General features: G+C 39.2%; 1 protein-coding gene across 9 annotated transcripts in view; it reads right to left on the reverse strand.

Moving 5' to 3' along the window:
* Window positions 1-433: 433 nt before the first annotated feature.
* The window catches only part of RGS7 (regulator of G protein signaling 7), a 429,679-nt gene continuing 405,566 nt past the window's right edge, over window positions 434-24,546 (reverse strand). For 2 of the 9 annotated variants that reach the window (XM_084622895.1, XM_084622893.1), the window contains 4 exons: window positions 19,866-20,052; window positions 16,434-16,523; window positions 15,054-15,107; window positions 434-845 (listed from right to left, as the gene is read on the reverse strand). In XM_084622895.1, coding sequence (XP_084479021.1) covers window positions 594-845; window positions 15,054-15,107; window positions 16,434-16,523; window positions 19,866-20,052 — 583 coding nt within the window. In that variant the 3' untranslated portion in view covers window positions 434-593. Of the gene's footprint in view, window positions 1,037-11,801; window positions 11,889-13,386; window positions 13,468-15,053; window positions 15,108-16,433; window positions 16,524-19,865; window positions 20,053-24,546 lie in introns of those variants that run through there. The other 7 variants (XM_084622896.1, XM_084622897.1, XM_084622898.1 and 4 more) reach the window with 7 other exon arrangements.

Below are 24,546 nucleotides of genomic sequence, written 5' to 3' on the forward strand. Positions count from 1 at the left end.
CGCTTCAGCAGAAATATTTGCTAAATTTCTATCTGGTTTCACAGGTGTCACTGGGGACATTATTTGCAGACAAAAGGGGTCTAGTCTAGCCTGCAAAAGTTTCATGTATTTACTGGTGATGATGAATAAGATGAAAAGAACCCAATTTGATCCAAAGCACAAGCTGACTTGGCTTGGTTGATAGTTAGAAAAAAACATTTTTTTACTTGTAAAATAGGTGGGTTTGATCTGGAGTGAGTTAATCAGCAAACGTGGAACTCCAGGATGCCATTTGAAAGTGCACTCAGAACTCCACTTTGAATAACTTTTCAAGATGGCTTTCTGTTTTTTGACTCAGCATTGAAATCCCAAATTTACCAAAGGAAAGAGATTCTGCATCTTTTAATGAAAGATAAAACAACAATATAAACATACACAAATTTACAGAGAAAGGATCAACTTTAATACATTTGGATTCAAAGGTGTTCTTTTTTAAATATGGTATAAAAATAAATGCAAGAAACATTAACAGAGAATATACAGACAACAGACAAAGACACAGGCTTTCTTTCTCAGTGTGAATACGTCAGTGAAATGGAACCTGCTGTGCTAATTTATTGTGCAATAAATGTGATGCCATATGTATATTTATTAGTATATGCATGTTTTTTTACATTTCTTCCAGTTCGTGAACTGACCGTATTTTTTAATAAACTGTGTCTAGCAGAAGCTTTTTTTTTCACTGTACTTGAGCTTGCAGAAAATAAAATGACACAGATCCAGCTTGATATGAAGGAGGAAGTGAGCAGACATTTTTCAAAATGGAGGCATCGAAAGGTTAGAGAGTCCCTCGGAGTCTGTAATGCCTTAGTATACACAAAAGAAAACAAGTCAGGTCCCTGCTCATGCAACATCTTGTTCTACTGTCCTCTGATTCAGGCAATCAGTGAGCTACAAAGTATGTATAATGATTTGAATCTGCTTCCATGCTACAAGGATGATCCTTTTAGTAGGACTGCACTAGACTGGTTAACCTCTTTGAAGTGAGCGATTTCCCCTGAGGAAAAGATAAAAACAAAAAACAGAAAACAGAGGCATGATCACTGAAAACCTGTTCATCAGCAAACACCTAGCAATTTGACAGTGATGTGGCAACATTATGGGGGCACCAATGGGAGCTAATGTCAAAACTTAAATTTGGAAACTGTTTTTGCTTTATACTTTGAAGACCTGCAGAAACCTGAATCCAAAACTGCCAACAGAGAGATTGTTTTGCATAATTATCCAGAAAATTATATACTACACAGTAACATCCAAAATGATCTGTTTGTGCTTAGCAGCAAGCCTATGGCTCAAAATAGCTTCAAGAAGGCTACTACAATACAGCATGCCTCAGAATGCATCAAGATGAATGTTCTGAACTGCAGTGATTCCAGACCAAGAAGTTACATAATCCACGCTGAAGGGTGGCTAAGTGCAGAAGGCAGATTATACATTAAATACAAGTAGGAAAGCATCCTTCCTGAGAGCTAAGCTAAAGTTGTTGTTTTTTTTGTGGGGCAGGAGGGGAGGAATATTCCTACTGTTTACAAGCATTGTACAGGTACATAACAGGTGCCCACGTGCACTGCTTTGAGGGCCCATGGATTCCATTTCATTACTTTGTTAAGAATTCCTGCTGATATAAAGGTATATTTTCGCATCTTAACTAACCCTGGTAATAAGGTGGAATGAATGCCCCCAGGGATTGGATCTAGAGTGCAGAAGAAGAAAATCTATAATGCAGCATAACTAGTGCCAGTCTGCTGCTACTCACGGAAGGAGCAAGCAGATTTCAGAGAGAATATGAGAAATGGGAAAAATCAAAACTTCAGACAAATTCTATATCTTTAACAGTAATTACAGGACAAACAAGCCTTTTTTTGTCCTGCCAGTGAAAAGCTATTTCTGTTATGTTTGCTGTTTTATTATTACTCAGCTGACTTACACAAATAGATCTGATGTTGATATCTATATTCACCATAAATTCAATTTTCCCCTTATAGGGATTCATAACTCAACTGTAAACTCTTGCTGAAACATGATGCATCAGCGTATCAACTGGAGTGGGTTTTCACAAAAATGAAATGCAATAACTCTTACATTTACAAGAACCAGAACTTTCAGTAGATCTGGATGCAATTTTTTCCCCCTACAACCTATTTGTTTTTAACAGAACACATAAACTGCCATGCTGGATTAGACTACTAGGCCATCAATATGCTGCCTCTGACAGTAAGGATAGTTGGTACTTCAGAAGAAGGCAAGTCTGCTCCCAACTACTCTCTCCTATCTCTACCTTCAGCCTCCTCACTCGCTCACCCATATCCCATTTTACAGTGCTTAAGCTGCATATGAAGCAACCATTTTATGCAACGCTTTCAATGCACATGTCCACTCTCACTGTTCCAGATTGCAGATTACATAAATTGGTCAGCAACTAAACTAATTTAGGAAATTTCTGCCAATAAACTACTTTAAAAAACAAACAAACATTTTTCTATCTAAGTTACAAAATTATTTTGTACTCATACATTCAGCATTTTCCTATTTTTAATATTTTTGAGTGCTACAATTCATCTAAGATTGGGTTCCTAATATTTAAGCTTTAAACACATGATTAAGTTCTTTTCGGAATTGGGGCTGAAAGTTAAGTGGTCTCAAAGAAGTGACAAATCTGTCATTGCTCAATAATGAAATGAGTTTGTAATGAAATTTTAAGTCTCATGCTTATTTATTTATGATTATAATTCTCTTGGGTGAGTGATTATTCTGACTTTATTTGGGTGGGGTTTGTGTCTTTGTCCAGGATAAGCCTTGAGAAAAAAGTAGTTTTTCCCAAACTGCAATTTATAATCCATAACATTACATTGTTTTCACTACTTTTCTTTTTAAGGAGGTAAGGAATGTCATGTCAGTTGTATGATAATTAAATAGATAATTTAAGGAGAGATTTTAAAAGGAGTCTAAGAGAGTTCTGCACCCAACTCCCATTGAATTTCAGTAGCATTTGGGTAGCTAACTCCTTTAGGCTGATTTGAAAATCCCAGCGAAATACATAAGCCCATGCTTAACTCTGATTTTTATGAAATTATTCACATGCATAACGTTAAGTATGTATTTAAGTATAGGGATTGGTGCACATGGGCTTTGCAACTTTCTGAATACATATTCATTCAGAAGATCTTGAGATAATGAAATCCCTTCTGTGAAGGGTGTGGGCTTCACTAGGACATTAATTTGAACAACAGTGCATGCTCTTGAACAAGGATCCAAGAAAACTACACAGATCAGCAATTATCAGCACTGTGAGAAAGCATTTGTTATGACATCAGGCAACAGAAGATTCTTACTCAGTTTTTAGCTGCAAATACCATACTAGCACCAGGTTCTTGAAAGTTTCGAAGTTCGTGAAACATTCAATGAACTAATGCTAAGTTCTTATCCCTTTCCTCTTTGCCTGGTTTTGGGGAGGTATTTATGATATCTTGTAAAAATAATTTTGATTCAAAACCAGGCAAACTGTGGCAGTTTTGATTAAATTACTTTGAATTTTGAGACATGCACAATCCAATACATGCACTATTTTAAATTTGCTCCACAGATGCAGTAAGTGGTTATGTGCAGTTTTTAGTATTTACAAATTAGCTTTAAAGTAAAACAGGACAGTTGAACATACTATAGCTTCACACAACAACAAACGTGAGTGATGGAAAAGACCCTCTATAGCTCCATCTTGCTCCCCTAGTATGTTTTCCAATCTTTTGGCCACTCTGGCTTTCAAATTTCCAAGCAATGGGGCTGCACTACTTCCCCAGGAAGACTATTCTACTGCTTAAAAATATGAAATGTGGCAATGGTAGCTGAACAGTGTGCATGAAACTTCACGTGTCCCACTCTAGAAGATCATAAGAGATCTACTTTACAAGAAAAATGTGGTTCTGGTCAGAAAAGAGGCTATTTAAACATGGCAGCTTCTTATTCAACAGATCTGCTTCTTTGTGCATTTGGAATCATATCTATGCATTTTAGTGTGAAAACAAGATTTAACTACATTCTATTTGTATTAATATATGGAGCCCAAGCAGCTAAGAGAAAGTTGGATTGCATTCTGGCTCGGACATCGAACAAAATGAATAAGTTCCAGTTTGCAGAATCTTGACCTCAAGGTCTAGAAAGCTGTACACCTCAAATCCATTCTAAAGTGTACTTCTATTCTGAAAGCTGACTATTTTAAAAAAGCATGGTAGGGTTTTATATTTATTGCCTCTCAAGGATTTCCAGATGTGCTCAATTTACAAAAAAGTTGGTTTTTGTCTAGATGTCACCTCTCCTAAATCATCCAGTGAACAGACAGTCAAGTTGGGCTCTTTTTTTCTTGTGCATCATCACATCACTGTAATAAAGATTCCGCAGGCCAAATTATGATCTCAGTGACACCTCTGCTTCTCCATTAAAAGTGCGTGAACAGATGTAACTGATTGGAATTTAGTAAACAATTCTGTAGATGAAGCACAAAAAGGAATAGAGTGCAGCTCGCTTGCTCTCTCTCAGATATATTTACTCTTGGGGTGCTAACAGAAGTAAAAACAATAGAAAATTGTTTGAGTCACAACAATCAGCAGATAGGCTTCTGAATACTTACAGGCAACACAGCTGTTGAGTAACAAGATGATATTGATACTTAGTTACTTTTCAGAGTAGTACTCTGAGGCCCATATCTGAACTTTTCCAAAAGTAAGAGGATGTTCTAATCCAGCAATTTTGTCTGCACAGGTGTAGCAGAGAAGAATATTGCCCTGCAATTGGAATCTGGATAACAATTATGGTATAATGGACATGCTAAATCAGAATCCAGCTCAAATGCTGTGTTGACTTTCGAAGGCTAACAGACTAGAGAGCAGAAGTATTGGCACAGTGAGCAGGTATGACTGAATACACACAGGCAAGAGACGCGTTGATTAAGGTGCTAATGTTTTATGTCTGGTTTCAGAGTCGCAGCCGTGTTAGTCTGTATCCGCAAAAAGAAAAGGAGGACTTGTGGCACCTTTTATGTAGTTACTTTTCAGAGTACAAATGTACTTTAAAGTATACAGAGAAAATTACACAACCAGCTAAACCAAGTAGTTGAGCAATTTTAGGAATTATTTAGGGCCAGGAAGAAACATATAAAATCTTATCCAATTAAACTCCATATTAGAACTGAAGACACATTGACTTATTTACATAGTACCACACTAATGTCTCAAATAATTCACAAACATCCCAGGAACAATTTCAATAAAATACGTTACTGGTTTATACAAGCCAACGTTAAAACTCCATATGGGCTGGGACTGAAACACATGGAAGAGGAATGGTAGAGGGAAAGAAGAAGATACATGTTTAACCTTTAAAAAGGTTAATTCTCATCAGCCCAACAGCCCCTTTTTATGTTTTTTTTTTTCATTATTAGAGCAGATGCTGCTCAGTTGATTCAATATCTCTAGAGCTACTAGTAATAAAAATCCCAAGCGTCTAACTGTGTAACAGATGCATAATATGCACACTGGCGTGAACATAATGAGATCAAGAAATTTTACCATACCCTTTGCTCTCACAGTTATTCATCTGCTCATGTGTTGCACACATGTGGCATGCTGGCAACATGGCTGGTTTCAGCATGAGAAACTCCCAAGTGAAATCCCAGCTTTCTACAAATAAAGGCTTTATTTGTTCGGAGTAGGACATCTGGAGAGATCAAGGAGCGCAGACAGTAATACTCAAAGAAATACTTTTGTAGGCTTTAGCCAGCCATTATTCCCCTTAATGTAACTTTCTGGGCCAAAAATCCTTCCCCATCTTCTACAGATGACTGTGCCTGCAGTCGCACGGATATGCTTCTGCTTCAAGAAATAGGAAGAAGCAAGATTTATAGAGCTTGTACAAGTATTCTCACCACAACAGTGGTACCAAGGAGCCCAATAGGCTTTGTGTGTGTGTGTGGGGGGGATTCAGGGCAGGGTCAAAATTCTTCTTCCCTTCAACGTGTTGTAAGGATTTGCACTCCTGTGGCTAGGGAGAAGGAAAATGTCTGATCATGGCCAAAGATGTGGCTCCATTCAGACCACTTCCAACGGTGGTGACTAATTGACAGAGTGAATAGAGGAGGAGCAAATGGGTCTTAGAGTAAGTGGCTTTCCTTGTTTTGCTATCTCCCCCCATTTTTCCACTGTCTCTCCCTCTTTATTCCTCCTTTTATTCATTAAAAGGTGACTCTTTCCTTCAATGAAACTTCAGGCCTTCCCTAGACTGAGACCTGGGAGAAAGGTTGACTTGCTTAACAGTTGACGTGTGGGGTAGAAAATAAATAAGGCTTAGAGAGTAAATTTTTCAAAAGCTGCCTACGTGACTTAGAAGCCTTAGAAGGTCTTGTGAGAGTCAATTGCTCCTAAGTCACTTGCGTACTTTTGAAAATTTTACCCAAGGTTTGTGTGTTAGTTTGAAATGGGACTGATTTGTGAAATGATTTTATTTTCTTCTGAGACTGCAGCAGTGACCAATGGGGTTGGAAAGAGGAGCCATCAAGTGTTATTGAAGCCTGGCACAACAGGAAGAGACAGAGACAGTGGTTACATAAGGGGAAGCACCTTTGAGGTGCTAGGTTCTAGTCATTTGTATCTCAAACCTACCCTGACAAATATGGTCCTGTTACTCTGTTTGGGCCAAATCCTGGAGCCTTACTCAGGCAAAACTTTACTAGGAATGGAGTAAGATATTGCTCTTTGTTTATTTTGGTTAATTGTTGGCAGAGCTGGGCAGGAAATGCTATGCATGATTTTGAAAATATTTCCTGTCCCAAATCAGGAAGAAAGTTGAAATCTTGAAAATCTTGAACCAATTAAAAAAAAAGGTTTGAGTCAATCAAAATGTTTTATTTCAATAACTGTGAAATGTTTTGTTTAGATTTTGACCATATTTTATTTTAAAATATTTTAATTTATATGTGTATATATTTACAATCTTTAGCTTACATTTTGAAACAAAAAGTAATTTTGAATCAGAAAACAAGAATTTGTTGTTTAGAAAATGTCTGAATGGAATTTGTTGACAATTTGGGCATGTGGGGAGATGTCAAGAAATTCATAGAAACCAACACTTTCCCCTGAAAAGTTTCAGTTTTGGCGAATTGGCTAACTTGGTTTTCTAACAAAAAATGTTTCATTGAAAGATTCCTGAATAGCTCTAGCTGTTAGTAATAAACTAGTACATTTTAATTTTCAAAATTGGCTTCTGTGAAGACTTACTCGATAAGTCTAACTTAATAACCTCACATAGTTCTGTATTGGATTCATAATGTCCAATGATTGAGGTTCCATTAAGTTCCTTTCATTGTTACATATGAAATCTTACACGTTTGTGCACAAAGATCACTTAAGAATGATAACATGAAGAATCAATTACCATTTTCACATCTATTGTCTAACATGATCCTAAAAGGATTGGATGTAAAACCAACTCTAAGAACACACAAAGTCCATCACCCACTGATGGAAATAAGTGTGAAGGACAGTTTAAGCAATTTGAATTTCCTTCTGTATGCCACAATTTGACACGTCAATGCTAAGTGATATTTTGTTGAGCCATTGTGAAAATACGCTGTGTTTAATGGTCCCGACAATTTTACATCTCATGCATCAAATACTCTAATGTTTGCTCATTTGGCTGGAGATGATAACATCAAGGGACACTGGTAAATATGCCTATAAGGCAAGCAGGAGTGGATGCCTTAGGGCTTTAGCACTGAGCCCTATAAACCTTTTCTGCTCAAGTCACTGGTTCACTTCTCACCTAATAGGTAGTGAGTGAAGGTTACTATCATCTGATGGCTGCTTGGTATACTATATGAACTGAGTTTGGTGGTCTATTTGTTTCGTTGTGGATGTATATCCACATAACAAAACAAAAACCAATCTGCAACTTGTACACTTCTTGGCTGTCTCTGGAGTGAGGCAGTATAACTCACTGGATGTAGAGATAAAACTAGCTTATCACCTTAAAGACAATCTCTTCAGTTTTGACTTCAGGAACATTGAGCACAGCAGGGTGCAGGAAACTGGCACTGCCCATAAATGGAAAACATCTGTAAATAGGCTATCAGTCCAGCACCTTTCATGAATCCTAAATTTCTGTGAAAAGTTAAAAAACAGAAGTCATCCTTCAAGGACTTCTCTACTATACAGCCTCTTAGGTTTATCTGTGCTCCTTTACATAGCAACAAATGTATATAGATATTTCTTTTTGTTTCTACACTTAAATTTATTACCAGAGCTGACTGAAATTTCATGACTTAAGTTTTATGTGATCTTTTTCATAAAATGTTTGATGTTCAATGAAAACATCCCCCAAAGAATTTTGATTAGAAATTTCATAGAAAAATTGTTGCGATCCGATGGGTTTTTTACAGTCATTTTTTTTTAATTCCCACAAAAATGTGTCACAGGTGTTTCAGCCAGCTCTATTTATGATATCTGAAAGGAGATAGGATAGGATTTAAATACACTGTTGAAGTCCTACAAAAAGAGTGAACACAGATACGTTATTCCAGGGAACTTCTAGGCTGGCTTTGAAGGTGGAGGACTTTGACATTGCAATCAAACATGCAGCTGGCAAAGCCCTCAGACAGCACACTTATTGCTCACACACATCTGACATATTGCATTAAGGGGGACGTCAGGGGCAAGCCCAGCCAACTAAGTTGAGGTAAAGGTGTTAACCTGCATCCACACTAAGGAAAGGTCATGGTTCTATATTGCGGTTAGTTAATACATATTAGCTAGCTTCAACCTAACCTCAGGCTCTTTTTCTGACCTAGTAAACCCCCTCCCTCTGTTGCATGGATTGTTCTATTTACTGGCAGCCAACTATCACTTCCTTCCTCTCTGCTCAAGTTGCAGTAAGTTTGTAGTTTGCTATTACTCACTGCCCCAGTGAGCAATGTGGTGCTTTGCTTATAATTCCCCTCCACACAGACAGACTTCCCTCAATAGGCTGTAACCTTACAATCTACCTTGTCTAGGGAGTGTTACATTGTTGCATCTCCCCAGGAGCACATCAGAGAACAAGTCCTGACTCAGTCACAATTCCCCTCTTGCTCTGGGAGACAGAGTAAATTAGTTACTTATAGAATCCTAGGTTTAGAAGGGGCCAGAAGAGACATCTAGTCTGGCCCCCTGCCAAGATGCAGGATTTCTGTCTAAACGAAGGGTGGGCAAACTTTTTGGGCCAAGGGCCACATCTGGGTGGGGAAATTGTATGCAAGGCTGGGGCAGGGAGTTGGGGTGCGGGAGGGAGTGCAGAGTGTGGGGGGGGTGCGGTGTGCGGGAACGAGCCACGGATTGGGGCAGAGGAGGGGTGCGAGGTGTATGAGGGAGCTCAGGAAAGGGGACTGGGATGCAGGAAGGGTGTGGAGTGTGGGAGGGAGCTCAGGGCAGGGCGTTGGGGTGCAGGAGGGCTGCGAGGTGCAGGCAGGGAATTGGGGGGGGGCGGGGTGCAGGAGGCGTTTGGGCTCCGGCCTGGCGCCGCTTACCTAAAGCAGCTCCAGGGTAGCAGCGGCACGCACCGGGGCCAGGGCAGGCTCCCTGCCTGCCTGCCTGCCCTGGCCCCACGCCGTGCCAGGAAGTGGCCGGAATCACGTCCCTGCGTGGCCCCTGGGGGAGGGCTCTGCACACTGCCCTTGCCACGCCTCTAGGTACCTCCCCTGAAGCTCCCATTGGCCGCGGTTCCCTGTTCCCGGCCAATGTGAGCTGTGGAGGTGGTGTCTGGAGGCAAGGGCAATGCATGAAGCACTCTGCGCCCCCGGCCCCTGGGGCCCCAGCGACGTGGTGCTGGCCGCTTCTGAGAATGGTGCGGGGCCTGCGGCCTCATTGCTATTTTTAGATCTCTAGCTCAACCACTGTGAGCAGGAGTCTGTTTACTTGGGCTGGGAGGCTCTCTCCCAGCTGCTGGGCAGGCAAGTGGAGGTGGGAAGAGCCAAGGGTTCCCCCACTCTCTGATTCCTCTCCACCACCCTGCCTGCCCACGGGACTAGAATAGGGGTATCAGGCAAATAAAACCTGCTTTTCCCACAGTGGTCTCATCATAATCTGAGCAGCTCCACAGGGGGATACAAAGGCATGCATGGCTGAGAAAGATTTGTGATAATCTTGCCTGTAGCTACTATTCCAAATCAGTGCACATGCCTCAACTGAACATCTACATGTCACTTCATTTTCGGTGTGCTGCAATGTATTTCTGCAGAGTTATTTGGGAGTTCTGAGTATACAAAAGCAAAATAAAGAGAAGAATTTTGCCTTTTTGCTATTCATTTCTATATACTCGTAAAACGTATTGTGATCAGTAATAAATGCCACATTTATATAGAAATCTTTTCACCATGCTATTATTGTGTCTATATAGTGCACACCTTTATGGCATCATTGATTGATATTGGTTTATAGTAGAGAATACCAGGAGGGTTATAATTTTGCAGCTATGAAGTTTATGTGGCAATATAAACATGCAGATATCTATAGCTCATCAATATTTGATAGCATGTAGTACATTTAGGATTTTCACAAAATGAACTGAATTACTGAGAGCTTTCTAGAAAGATTTTTTTTCCAGTCTCCAAGAAATACAAAATTGAATTTAGCTTTTCTGTCCTTTATTTTTTTTTACTGTATCACACGGCCAGAAAAATGAATCATTCTATTACAGAAATAACTATATTGTGTAATGAAGGGAAAGACTCAAGAGAACTTTCTGATTTAGCAAATGCTTTTGCAGGCAAGTGTAACCCAGAGTGAGTCTCTGTCCCCCCCTCTATGGTTCTCTAAGTTGTTAGAGGGCCATGCTTTTAGCTTCAGAGTTCTGGGGTACAGCCCCACAAACAATCTAGCCAGGGTATTGTTATACAATTATATCAATTTGTAAACTGACGGGGTGCTGGTTTGCAAAATCCAGAAGTCCACTTTTCACTCTACCTGCCTTACTCACACTGAGTTGCACCTTGCTACTGAAGCAGTTACATTGAGATCAATGCATTGAAGTCACTGAACCTGCTTGAAGAGAAGGGTACTACTCACCTTGAGTAAAGATGGCAGAATCAGGCACCTGGGACTAGTTTCAAAAGGGGCATAGGTGCCTAAGCCTAACATTTAGACACCCTGGGTATTCACAGCACCTAAGTCCCCCTTGTGAATCAATCTAGCCCTCAGTCTTTATCTCAAGCAAAACTACCACAAAAGTCACTGAGAGTGAGGACATCAGAATTGTCCCCAACAGAGTCTTTATGGGGAAGTCCTCCTGGTTTCCAGTCCAGTCACGATCACTGATGTTCTGGGTGATAGGACTATGCCTAGAACTTTTTATGGCTAAATTTTCAAAGAGATGCCTTTGCTGGGCATGCAAACTATCCATGTGCATACACAAACAGGACATTGTACATATGAATATGGGCAGCTGGTGAGCAACTGAGTGCACAAGTACTCCCATTGGCAAGCAACAAGTCCAGATATGTCTGTGCTGTTACTGTTCAGTGTGTGCGCATGTGTACTACACAGTGGCAACTGAAGTGCCTGTGTTTGAATAGTTGGCCCTTTTTATGGCAGTAGACACAGCTGATAAGAGCAGGACCTCCTGTAAAAGTGTTGCTAAATTGAGTTTTTCTGAGTAAAAAAGAGATATCACAGACGATAGAATCATGTCGCAAATACATAGCTCTCATTTTAGGGCCAATTCTGGGAGTTGCCAAGAGTCTGCTGTTTACAATGGGAGTTGAGGGTTTCGGCACCACACAGGAGATTTTCAGCACCTTGCAGAAATGGGCCTATCCGGAACCTTCTTACATCCTGGTAGTGGTGGGAGAAATAAGAAGAGTACTGATACTTTATTCCCACTCCCCAGTAACATGCCAGCACAAAAATAAAAAAATAAAAAAATAAAGGACCAAATACCTATATATCAAGGCAAAATGCTAAACATATAGTTGGGAAGACTTTGTCAGCCTCTTAAATTCTAGCCAACTACTCCGTTATTTCACCCATTCTTTCCTCACTTGCTCTCCTTTAGTGCTATATTCACCCCCAAATCTTTCCCCTGCCCAGACTCTCTTCCCCTTACATTCTTTCTTTTATGCTCCACCATTTTTTATTGTTCTTACCCTATCGCAGAATTGTTATTACTTAATGCAAATTTCCCAAATCATTCTGTGGCATCTACCTTGTTCTGGGGTACAGGGTGACAAAGTTCGAAAGACAAAAGTTATTAAAGGGAGTGGAGGAAAAGTGGAGATACATTTAGAGTGAGAATGAATACATTGCAGAAAAGTTAAAATTTACTTTGGGTAACATTCTTCAACAATTTACTGTGCATTAAATTTAACATTCTGGTTCATATTTTATCTGGGTTTTATCTATATATAGGACATTACATATTATATTAGATATTATTATTTTATTATATATTAGCAGTGACAGCTAAATTTTCTTCTCAACAGCACTAGTCAGACTGAAATAATTTCATCTGCACTGGGCCACCTTTGGTTCAAAACTCCCATAGTTATCCCAGTTATTGTAGGTTGCCACTTGTTGATTGGGAAAAGTTTAGCTCTCAAAAGTCACAGTATGTTGTAATTGTTCCCATGTTTTCTTTACTAGTACAGCCTTGATTATATAAGACATGAACTCCAATTAAACATCTCAGTGAAAGAAAGTATGAGTGTTATATTATGAAATTGTTTTATAGAACAATCTCTTTAGACAATACATAAATCACAGTGAAACATGCTGTGGCAACACCACCATGCAAAAAATAGGGGTTTTTGTTTCAAACTTTTTGTTTGTTTCATAGCTATTTATTTATTTTTAATGAGTTTTAGCTAACAACTTTTACCTGGACTTTCAGTGGCTTTGTCCCATTGAATCCAAATTAATTTCTGAATTTACAAAATAAGATACCCAATATGTATTACAGGAAACCTTTATCTATAATGAAACATCAAAAAATATATTGTTTTCTTTTAGCATGTGAGATACCCCCACAGCCTCATAGAACTTTGTTCTTTCAGTTCACTTGTTTCTTTTATGTTTAGCATAAAATAAATTTATTTTAAGGAGTTAAGAACTCATTATACAGGAGGCCGTTTATGAGAACTGCCCCTCCTCCCTTAGAAACTAAAAACAAAAACCATGATCTTTGCTGAAGCTCTTTATACTTTTCATTTCAACACACATAGCTCCATTAACTGATTGTCACAGCAAAAGCCACAACAAACACATACAGCAGCGTGAACTGCACAATTCAACAGACAATGCAGACAAACTTGAGTATAATCCAAGATCTTTCTACCTCTTTTCATAACAGGTTAGTGCTCGCCCTCAGTGTTGGTGTACAGTTTTTATGGCATGGAAAAATAGGGATGTTTCTGCCCTACAAAAATAAATGTGTTGAATGCTTTAGTTTGAACTTGTACAATGTCAAAAAAAACCCAAAGACTGGCACAAATAAAAATAATCCAGTAAGTGAGGACATCAGTGGAACTCATAGCTGGTGGTGGGAAAATGTGGATAGGAAATCCACCAACCTCCATTTTTACCTTGCCGGAACATCTTTCAAAAATAAATTCTTACTTTTCAGTGAATAAGGAACAGAGCAGAATTGAAGCATGTAGGCAGGAATTTTGGCTGCTTGTACTGTGTCACTGAAATGACATTCAAAGAAACCCCTAGTGCATCATAAGCATCAACTGCTCACAAGGCACCTTTGAACCTGAGAAGCATTATTAGGCTTGAGAGAAGTTGGGGACATTTGTTACAGGTTATTTCCCACCCCTTTCCATGCCCCATTATAAAATTGGCCAGACCCCATCTAGGACAAAATAGGAATAGCAAAAGGAAAGGAATCCAATGTATTAAAAAATGCATCAAACATAGTATTTGGGGAGGCCATCTTAATGCCACTATATAAAGCCATGGTGCGACCACACCTTGAATACTGTGTGCAGTTCTGGTCACCCCATCTCAAAAAAAGTTATATTAGTATTGGAAAGATACAGAGAAGGGCAACAAAAATCAGTAGGGGGATGGAACAGCTTCCATATGGGGAGAGATTAAAAAGAGTGGCACTGTTCTGCTTAGAAAAAAGATGACTAAGGGGTGTGTGTGTGTGTATGACAGACGTCTATAAAATCATGAATGGTGTGGAGAAAGTGAAGAGTGAAGTGTTATTCACCCCTTTATATAACACAAGAACCAGGGGTCACCCAATGAAATTAATAGGCAGCAGGTTTAAAACAAACGTAAGGAAGTACATCTTCACACAACGTGAAGTCAACCTGTAGAACTCATTGCCAGGGGCTTTTGTGAAGACCAAAATTATAACTGGGTTCAAAAAAGAATTAGAGGATAGATCCATCCATGGCTATTAGCCAGGAAGGTCAAGGACACAACTTATTTCTCCACATGTCCCTAAACCTCTGATTCCCAGAAGCTAGGACTGGACAACAGGGGACGGATCTTCTGATAATTGCCCTGTTCTGTTCATTCCCCCTGAAGTGTCTGGCACTGGCCACTGTCGGAAGACTGGATGCTGGGCTAGATGGACCCTGTATGTCTGTTCTTATGATGCACTAGGAAAAGTAACAGCATGAAGCAGGTTTCCAGATGTTCCTTTAGTTTAATAAAAAAAATGAAGAGTGAATTAACTCCATTTTCTAGGGTGTATTTCATGTTCCTTAATGCAGACAGTATGGCTCTCACAGGTCCTTTCCTCCATTTATGGCAACAATAACAACCTGGTTTTCTCTGAGGTTAGTCAGTAAAAGGAGAGAGAGCTGGGGGAGAACTGTAATGAAAGCCTAGTACAAAGCTGCCATTTCTATGTAAAGTTGTAAACTTGCATGAATGCAAAACTTTATCTGCTGTCATACAGGAGTAAAGGTGAGGGATTAGGGTGGTGGTGGGGAGAAAGGTATTTCATCGATCAGGCTTATTAGTTTGCCAAGGTAACAAACTTACCACATTGCGTGTGAATTTCTCAAAAGATGTTCGACGATCCAGTGTGTTTTCCAACTTAAATTAAAAAAAGGGGGAAATAAAAAAAGGAAAAAGAAAAGAAAAGGGGAGAAAAAAGAAGAAGAGCAAGAAACAAATAGAGCAGAAAAGAAGGATGATGAAACAATGGACTGCAAAACAAAGCTCATGTACAAATCAAGAAGCAAAAGTAGGTATGAAGCTGCTAATGAATGCCTGTTATATAACAATGGACAGGCAAAGCAGTTATAATATTTGATTAAAAAAACATTTCTCAGGTGGATCAAACTGGTTTGATTAAAAAGAAAAACTGAAAATAAAAAAAATAATGAAGAGCATTTCTTGTGTCAATGAACTGAGATTTGCAAAACTTAAGGACTTCGCATACACAGTAGCAGCTCTCTGGAACTTTCAACATTTCTCCATATTGGATGTTCAGAAACTAACATTTGAAAAAAACCATACAGTACTTCCATATAATTTTTAGGTTTTCATTTTATGCACAGGTTAGTATTATCAAGATCATAACTAGCTTACTACTACTTCTACATAGGATAATGGGCGTGATTTTGCAAACAGTGTTCCCAACTGATTGCAATAGGATTTCAGAATTTGTGGTGGTTGCAGAATCAGACCCACTAATAACAAACAACAATTTCATTATAGACTTTTGCATCGGAAAATGTTTTGGAATTTCCTTGCATTCAGCACTTTGACCCCCCTATCATGTAAGATGCTCCACACAGTGAGGGTTTGTCTGTGCTGAGCTCATTGCATAATCTGAACCTTAAAAAGCAAGGGTCATGTATCATGGTAAGATTTTTTGTTTGCCTGAGTATAACACGATCTTACATTCATATCAGATTCCTAACCTCATAAAAACTAGACATCTAATAACAGGGAGAGAAAGCAAAATCCTAGGATACTTTTAAAAAAAAATGAAATCAGAAGTTATTCATACCAGTGAGATCAATTTTAAACAAATTAGTAGGTTTTTAAAATAAAAATAAAGAAAAGGAAAATCATTATATTTGCAAATTTGCAAGACTATACTGCAGGCATTTTATTTTATTTAACGTACTTGTAAACTACTTTTCAGTTTAAATTGCTTGGTAACAGAAAGAGTGCTACAATGTGAGATGTAAAAATAAAAATAGGTTTTGGGCTAATTTAACTTATTAAAACATACACACGTGCAGGATCCATTTATCAAACTACTGTATGTATGTGACACTCTAAATAAGCCAACCTGGTTACCTACCAGATATCCAGCAGCACTTGCACAGGGGAGAGAAATCCACGTATTGTAGCAAACATCACCACCACTGAGCACAGTGGCAACAAAAAGACAAGATGGACTAATACCTTTTTCTTGGCCTGTAGCAGCTCCTGGTAGGCACTGGATCGTATAAAACGAGGATAGGAATCACTTTTCATCAGTTTGTAAATGTGCTCCTAAAGAGAAAAGACATAAAATTTAAAAAATTGACATTTTGAATTAATGTTCTGAAAACAAGATGCAGTGGACTAAGATCAAAAAGATGCATAACAGAATATTTAATGCCATTATCGAGAGATACTAGAGATACTAGAGATTATTATTCGTATATTTTTTATGGAAAGAGCACTCGCTGCAGTTCTAAAGTTAAGGCTGAATTGACTTTTGTACTTAAAGTAGAATCCACCACTTTGTCATGTGTGAAGAATACAGTGTACCTTCCCTTTAAATTACAGCACTCCTTCTGTATTGAATGAATTTTCTGAGAATTTACAAGTACATCAGCTAAATAGACTCTTCAAAACTTCCATTATAGATAAATTTACTAAAATTTAATCCATGGGCTACACTTGAAGACATTGTATTTAGGGTTAAATTAGCCATTCTGTTAAACTCCACTCTGTAGTGATACCATGAGGGGTGCAGAGTCAAATGTGTCTTTAAATTTAATCTAATCTGGGACTGCAAACACTATTATGCACTGATTGTAACTGCATCACTTCACTATAGGGCAGCGTTAAAGTTGTTTGGATGCCTTAACTGTCCATTTCCATACCATAACATGTTTGGATTTATTTTAAATTGAACCTTAACTATTTCCTGGATCTGGTTTTCAGATAATTACAATATCCCTGTAATATGTTTATCTGAAAATTACTGATATGTACTCAGACATAAATCCAGTTTAATGTAGTTATCTGGTAGTATTTATATATAGTAGTGTCCTGAGATCCCAGTCAAGATCATGCCCCATGAACTGGGCCACACGATCATACCCCAGGTACCGTTCAGATGCATGTGAAGTCATGCCCTGAAGAATTTACAAATATCTACAGAGCAGAGGCCACTCTAGCTATAGGTAAGCTAGGCAGCTTCCAAGGGCTGCAGATTTCTGGACAGTTGCCCAGGGTAGTAGATTTGGCCTGGTCGCCCATCTGTTATGACAGAGGGGAGACTGGGCCAAACCTGAGTGGCGCAGGGGACAGCATACTAAAGTGTGCCTAGGGCAACAGATTGTGTTGAGCGGCCTCTGCTACAGAGAGAGAGAATGCTCAGAAATCAAATTCAAAGAATGCCCTAAAAACTGAAGGGCTAAAATGTAAAGTAGTCTAAGTCCATGAGTCTGTATTTGTTTTTATACAGCTGGGGTGGGAGGGTTTAAAAAACCCAATATGAATAGAAATATAGATTTGTAAACATTCAATGAAACCAGTTTATAAAATAACTTAAACTCTCTCTTGCAGTATAGGGGAAATGCTGGCACAACAACACTGACCTAGTGAATGAACCTGAAAATGAAACCCCTAACACTTTATACAGTGCAAGCTGAGTGAATGGAGAAAGTAAACAAAAAGGGGACAAAATGTAGGGTAGAAGTCGATCAAATTTTCAAAGTTCTTTCAGTTTTGATAATCTAATGCATTTATAATCTCTGAAAAGCGATCATGTAAAAATAGCATCTTCTAACCCAACATGCTACCTTCATGCATTCAGAGTCAGATCTGGCCCCTTTAGTGAGTCTTTACACCATTTGATTTTTGTAAGCACAGCTAATGCAGCTAAGAGAGAACAAAGATGATTCTGTTCCTTCATCCACAGTATCAACAGAATTGGTTAACAATATTCAGCCAATTAAATCTTTGCAAACACCATTGCAAACAGCAGCCACACAGAAGTGTCACAGAGAATAACTTAACCTGCAGAACTTATTACTGGTAGTAATGCACAAGAACTAATGAACCCAGGTTGCTTCTCAGATTCCAGGTTAAGCTGGCAAAGCTGGAGTTAGAAAAAACATTTTTTTACTTGTAAATTGAACACATTAGATTTGGACTCTACAAGAGACAAATATGGAACCCCATGATGCCATTTTTATAGTGAGTCACTTACAGAGTAGAGCTGTATTTTAAACAAAAATAAAGTTATTTGTTTGATGCCCTAGAGGCTCTTCAACTTAAAACCTGGCAGACCATCACAAGCAGCAAATTCCAGAAGAAGGGGTCCTCTACTGAAAAAGTCTTTGCCACTTAAGCACCGTGGGTAAAGATCATAATGTTCAAGGCAGCACAGGTGAGTCCTATCCTGCTTGCTCTGAGTGAGAAGTGTTCACTGCCAGACTTAAATTATGCTGAACTGGATCAAAGGAAGGAGTTCTGATGGGAAAAAGCCCCTTTGCATAGAGACTGCATACTTCAGACCATACACAAATGGAAAAACTCTAGAAAGAAAATAAAGGAGTGTTGAACTTTCATACCCATTTTCAAAACTAGGATAATGGCAAGGAAGCTTGCTCTTCTTTAGCAATAGCAGTTTAAACATAGCTTTGCTTCCAGAGCTTCTGAAGTATTTAACTATGTAATTTATGTCTTTGTTTTCTGTGTACTGTACCATTAAATCTCTAAAGGTTCAGTGGAGGCAGACATCCATTGTGTGTTTAGTTTAATGCAGACTATTACAGAGGAGACATATATTGTGTGCTCTCTCGTGGAAATTTTGCTGTTTTGTGCTTTGCTATTCTCAATCTAAAACAAAGGCCACTCGGATTGGAGTTATCTGTTTGCTATGTGTATGGTACCATATTTCTTTATTAAAAAAACCTTAGGAAGTCATACTCAAACTGTCCTTCATTCCTAGAATATCACTCCTTGAAGAACAGTTCCTAGAAGCCTACCATGCTGTTCTGTGGATATTACTTTTACAATGAGGTTTATAAGGTTCACTTGTACATAGGTCAGGATTCAGAAATAACCTCAGTACAAGCCTTTGTATTTATTTCTCCTATGGGATAAACAATCTTTCCTTGGAATAAACTTTTGCCTCCTATAAACGCTAATGAGAGTTATGAACATGCATCCAGAGGAAAACAGATTCCTCATTTTGATTAAGAAAAGTCCTTCAAGAGCAGATCCTGAGAGGCAGATATTCATTTGATTTTCTGTAGCATTTTTTAATGCAATCGAGCAAAAGGATTAAGAAAACTGGTACCTGAAGAGAATTAGTTTCACTGTACCTATATTCGCCACTACACCCCCTGCTAGCAGGGCAAATTCACACATCTGCAGAGGGCCAGCTTGAAGCCTTTGCACCACTACAGTCATCAAAATTGTGGCTCATATGACACTTAAGCAATGCATAGGTCTTAATCAAAGGAATGAATTTCCCCCATACTGCATTGATACTGATATTTTTAGAAAAGTGAACACTATATTATATTTACCAAATATGTCTGTTTGTAAGAGTGTGCATCAAGTGGCTGGTGCTATACCTCAGAAGTGCCTGGATGAAGATCATATACTGACCTGAGCATCTTCAAATGTGTATCTTCCTGGGTCCTTCACATTCTGTGTGGTTTTGTCATAACTTTTGGAATCAAGATTGATGGCACTGGGAGCTCCTGGAGCAAGAAACTCCTGCCAGATTTCCTGGACTCGAGCAGGTACTTCACGATTAGGTCTCTTCTTCAAATCTTCAACTGCTAACCAGAACCTATGGTAAAATATGGCAACTTGAATTCTAAGGTTAATTTCTTTCCTAGGTTCTGGTTTAATCAGCCTCTCATGGCCTTTTCTCATTAGTATAGTTTTTAATGACATAAAAAACTGCTTTACAGACATCACAGAAACAATACACAACAATGAGCAAAGTGATAGCCATGAATTTTGTGTTAGGATTATATAGCTTCTGTATAGGAATTGCCATACTGGCTCAGACCAGTGGTCTATCTAGTCCAGTATCCTATATTAAACAGTGGCCAGTATCAGCTGCTTCACTGGAAGGTGCAAGAAATCCTACAGGGTAATCTGCTCACAGGGAAATTTCTGCCTAACCCCCATCAGACAGAGGTTGCCTTGAAGAGTAAGATTTATAGAATCATTGAGATGTAGGGTTAGAAGGGACCTCAAGACACCTGTGCTGAGGCAGGACCAAATATACCTAGACCATCCTGAGAGGTTTTTGTCCAACCAGTAATGGGGATTCCAGAAACTGCCTTGGAAGCCTATTTCAGAGCTTAACTATCCTGATGGTTAGACAGTTTTTCCGACTATCTAAATTTAATTGCCCTTGCTACAGACTAAGCCCATTACTTATTGTCCTACTTTCAGTGGACATGGAGAATAATTGATCATCGTCCTCTTTATAGCAGTCCTTAACATATTTGAAGACTGTTATCAGGTCTCCCCAGTCTTCTTTCTCAAGACTAAATATGCCCAGTTTTTTAAACCTTTTTTTGATAGGTCAAGGTTTTTAAACCCTTTATCATGTTTGTTGCTTTCCTCTGGACTCATTCCAATTTTCCCATATGTTTCTTAAAGTGTGGCACCTAGAATTGGACATAGTACTCGAGCTGAGGCTGCTGATTAGAGCAGGATAGTTATCTTCTATGTCTTACCTACGACACTCTTGTCAATACACCCTAGCATACTAGCCTTTTTCACAGCTACATTTGGTTGTTGGCTCATATTCAATTTGTGATCCACTATAATCCCAAGATCCTTTTCAGCAGTACTACTATCAAGCCAATTATTACCCACTTTGTAGTTGTGCATTTGAGTTTTCCTTCCTAAGGGTAGTACTTTGCACTTGTCTTAACTGAATTGCATCTTGTTGATTACAGACCAATTCTCCAATTTGTCAAGGTTCTTTTGAATTTTAACCCTGTCCTCCAAAGTGCTTGCAACCTCTCCCAGCTTGGTGTCATCTGAAAATTTTATAAGCATACACTTCACTCCATTTTTCAAGTCATTAATGAAAATATGGAATGGTACTGGACCCAAGACAGACCATTGTGGGACCCCACTAGATAGCCCTCCCAGTTTGACAGCAAATTTTTGATGACTAGTCTTTGAGTATGGTCTTTCAACCAGTTTTGCGCCCACCTTATAGTAATTTCATCTAGACCACATTTCCCTAATTTGCTTGTGAGAATGTCATGTGGGACTGTGTCAAAAGCCTTACTAAAATCAAGATACATCACATCTACTGCTTCCTCCCTATTCACTAGGCCAGACCTCTTGCTATCCATGTAAAGGTCTAATCTTCTTTTGAATCCTGCTAAGCCTCAGCTGTATTTTGTGGCTGTGAACTGTGCATGCTAATTGCATATCATCTGAAAATATATTTCCTTTTATCAGCTTTAAATTTGCCCCCTTTCAATTTCATTGTCTGTCCCTTGACCTGGTATTTTGAGCAACTGTAAATAATAGTGCCCAATCTAGCCAATCTTGCTATACAGAGCACACACACTTCAGGAGGCCATGTAAGGTTATGTGTGGGACCATGGTATGTTTTTTTCCCGCAATAAAATATCACTAAAAAGGCCTTGACCAAATGTGATCAGAACTGTGCTACCTGGAATCACAATTATACAATTATTGCTATTAGGATACTAGCATGATTACCTTGATCACTGTATTATAATCACTATTTGGTTGTCCACAGACTGTACAACACAGTTAACATATAAGATCCCTTTTCTGGGAATCCTGCTAGAAAAACTAGACTTAAACATGGTGTAGTTAACTTGCACAGTTTTATTCTCAGAGAAGACAGGACCTAAGGACACTACTATGTGGTTTCTGCCATCTTGGAGGAGCCAGATGCAATATAGTCTTCCAATATGATGTCAACATGGTTGGTCTAATAACATAGAGAAGCTGGAACTCAGTTGATATTGACTGTGCTCTGGCTTGGACTTCACATGATGAGAACATGATTTGGGAATATGGTTAAAACGTGGTATTGTCCTGACTACAGTGCAAGACCAAGGCATGTTTTCACTGTGTTGAGGAACTATTGTGTTTTACCCAGGTCTCCCAAGAAGTCAGAAATAACACTGCGTACTTACAGGTCTAGTAAGGCTGCTGCATAAACACAGTAAAGCAAAGCAAATAAACAGAACATCACCTTATGAAACAGTTCTTTCACTTCAGACAGTTTACCTGCTTGGAAGCAATTAGTCTCTCACAGTCCCCCTATTCAACTGGCTTAACTCTGAGAAATGGTAGGCAGGGTGGTCACATGAGCCCAGTACTTCTTTGTAGCAGGGGAGTGAGATAAAGATAGGTCCCTTCCCCAGTCACCTGTTCTGTCTCACCTCTCCTTTTTGTCTGGTCAGAAGCTTAAAAGGGCACTTGATAACCTCATTCAGCGGCTTAACTTGTTATGGCTTTCCTTCAACTTGACTTTCAACTGCCTAATACCAGCCTCTATCTTTTGAGATATCTATTTTAGGTACCTATATGGCCTCCATTAGTGTAATATCTGAGTGCCTCACAATCTTTTACTGTATTTATCTTCACAGCACTCCTATGATGGAAGGGAGTGCTATTATCCCCATTTTACAGATGGGGAACTGAGGTATAGGAAGACTAAGGCCTAGATCCTCAAAAGATATTTAATTTATTTGAGCATAAGCTTTCGTGAGCTACAGCTCACTTCATCGAATATTCGATGAAGTGAGCTGTAGCTCACGAAAGCTTATGCTCAAATAAATTGGTTAGTCTCTAAAGTGCCACAAGTCCTCCTTTTCTTTTTGCGGATACAGACTAACGTGGCTGCTACTCTGAAACAAGATATTTAGGTACCTAAATTGCTTTGAGGATCTGGTGCTCAGTGATTTGCCCAAGATCACACAGGGAGTCTGTGTCAGAACAGGCGCTTAAAATCCAAATCTCTGAAGTCCTAGGTTAGTGCCCTAACCACTGAACCACCAAAATCTGATAGTCTTACTGTATTTGGTCTGTAATTTTGAAAGCAATGCACCTAGAACAGTGTTCTTCTTACACGCGCTTAACAACTGCACAGCACACAGACTAATTCAGCTGACCCAGTAAATAATTCTGTCGAGTTTGGGCAACCTGCTTTGTTGTTTTAAACTGCTTTAGATATTTACATTTCAGAGGGTATGTCCTGCAGTGCAAGCCCCACTTCAATGCACCTACTGGGATTGGCTGATTATTCATGTGTACAGAAGGTAGGTAAAGAGCAGAGAAATGAAAGAAGGAAGATGTTCTTTGTAACCACAGCCATTTTCAGTTAGCCTGACCCAGACATCCATTAGGATCTATCCTAGGACAGTGATCTGGTTTGTTCTTCTTGCCATCACCAATATTTCTGGGAGCCCCACGAATAAACCCAGGATGCTATTTTGCAGATAAACCATTGCCTTTACGCTGTGGTACAGACGGTGATGGAAAAATAGGCGGGAGATAAACTGAACTACTTTGGAGGAACATGTAGCTTCTAGCATGGAAAAGAAAGGCAATCCAGACCCATCTTTATCAAGGTGAGCACAAGTTCCTCACTGGTAGGTTAATTTTTATTTTACATGTCTAACATTAGTATTCCAAAAACCCAACAGAAACCGTGAGACTGTAATTGTAGAAACCTCTTTTAAAATGGAAAAAAAAAATGTGCTGAGAGCTGCAAGATGCTGTCTAGGGAGATTACTTCACTGCAGACACACATTTTAATCTGCTTACTGAGCTTTCAAAACCAAATGTATGCCCTCTTCCCACAGAAGAGCCAAGCATTAAGGCCACCGCCTTGTGTGTGCACAGTCATTTTGCCAGCTATCACACAGGAAATCAATAGCAGAGCCAGGGTTGGAACACAGACCTGCAGGGTCCCTGTGCACTGCCTTAAACACAAGAGAACATCCTTTCTTTTCTTACAGCCCTCTTTCTCAATCATGGTCTCTCCAGTGCACTGGATAAAGCAAGGGTTCTGTAGAACAAGTAGTATGTAAACATGCAATTAAATACCATCATCATGCATACACATAAGGGGCCAAATTAAGACTGCCTGGGAAGTGACATACATAGAATTAACACCCAGCTAATGGAAGAACCCTAACTAGAACTCACAGGCTCACTCTTCCTCACTCCCAATGCAATACAACCACCCATGGGCCAAAGCTACTGGAGCATTCCTATATCTGGAGCTTTAGCTTTGTGCCTATCGTGTGGGGAGCTCTGTAGG

Source organism: Lepidochelys olivacea (genome assembly GCF_965140295.1).
Source record: "Lepidochelys olivacea isolate rLepOli2 genome assembly, chromosome: 3".
NCBI lineage: Eukaryota > Metazoa > Chordata > Testudines > Cheloniidae > Lepidochelys > Lepidochelys olivacea.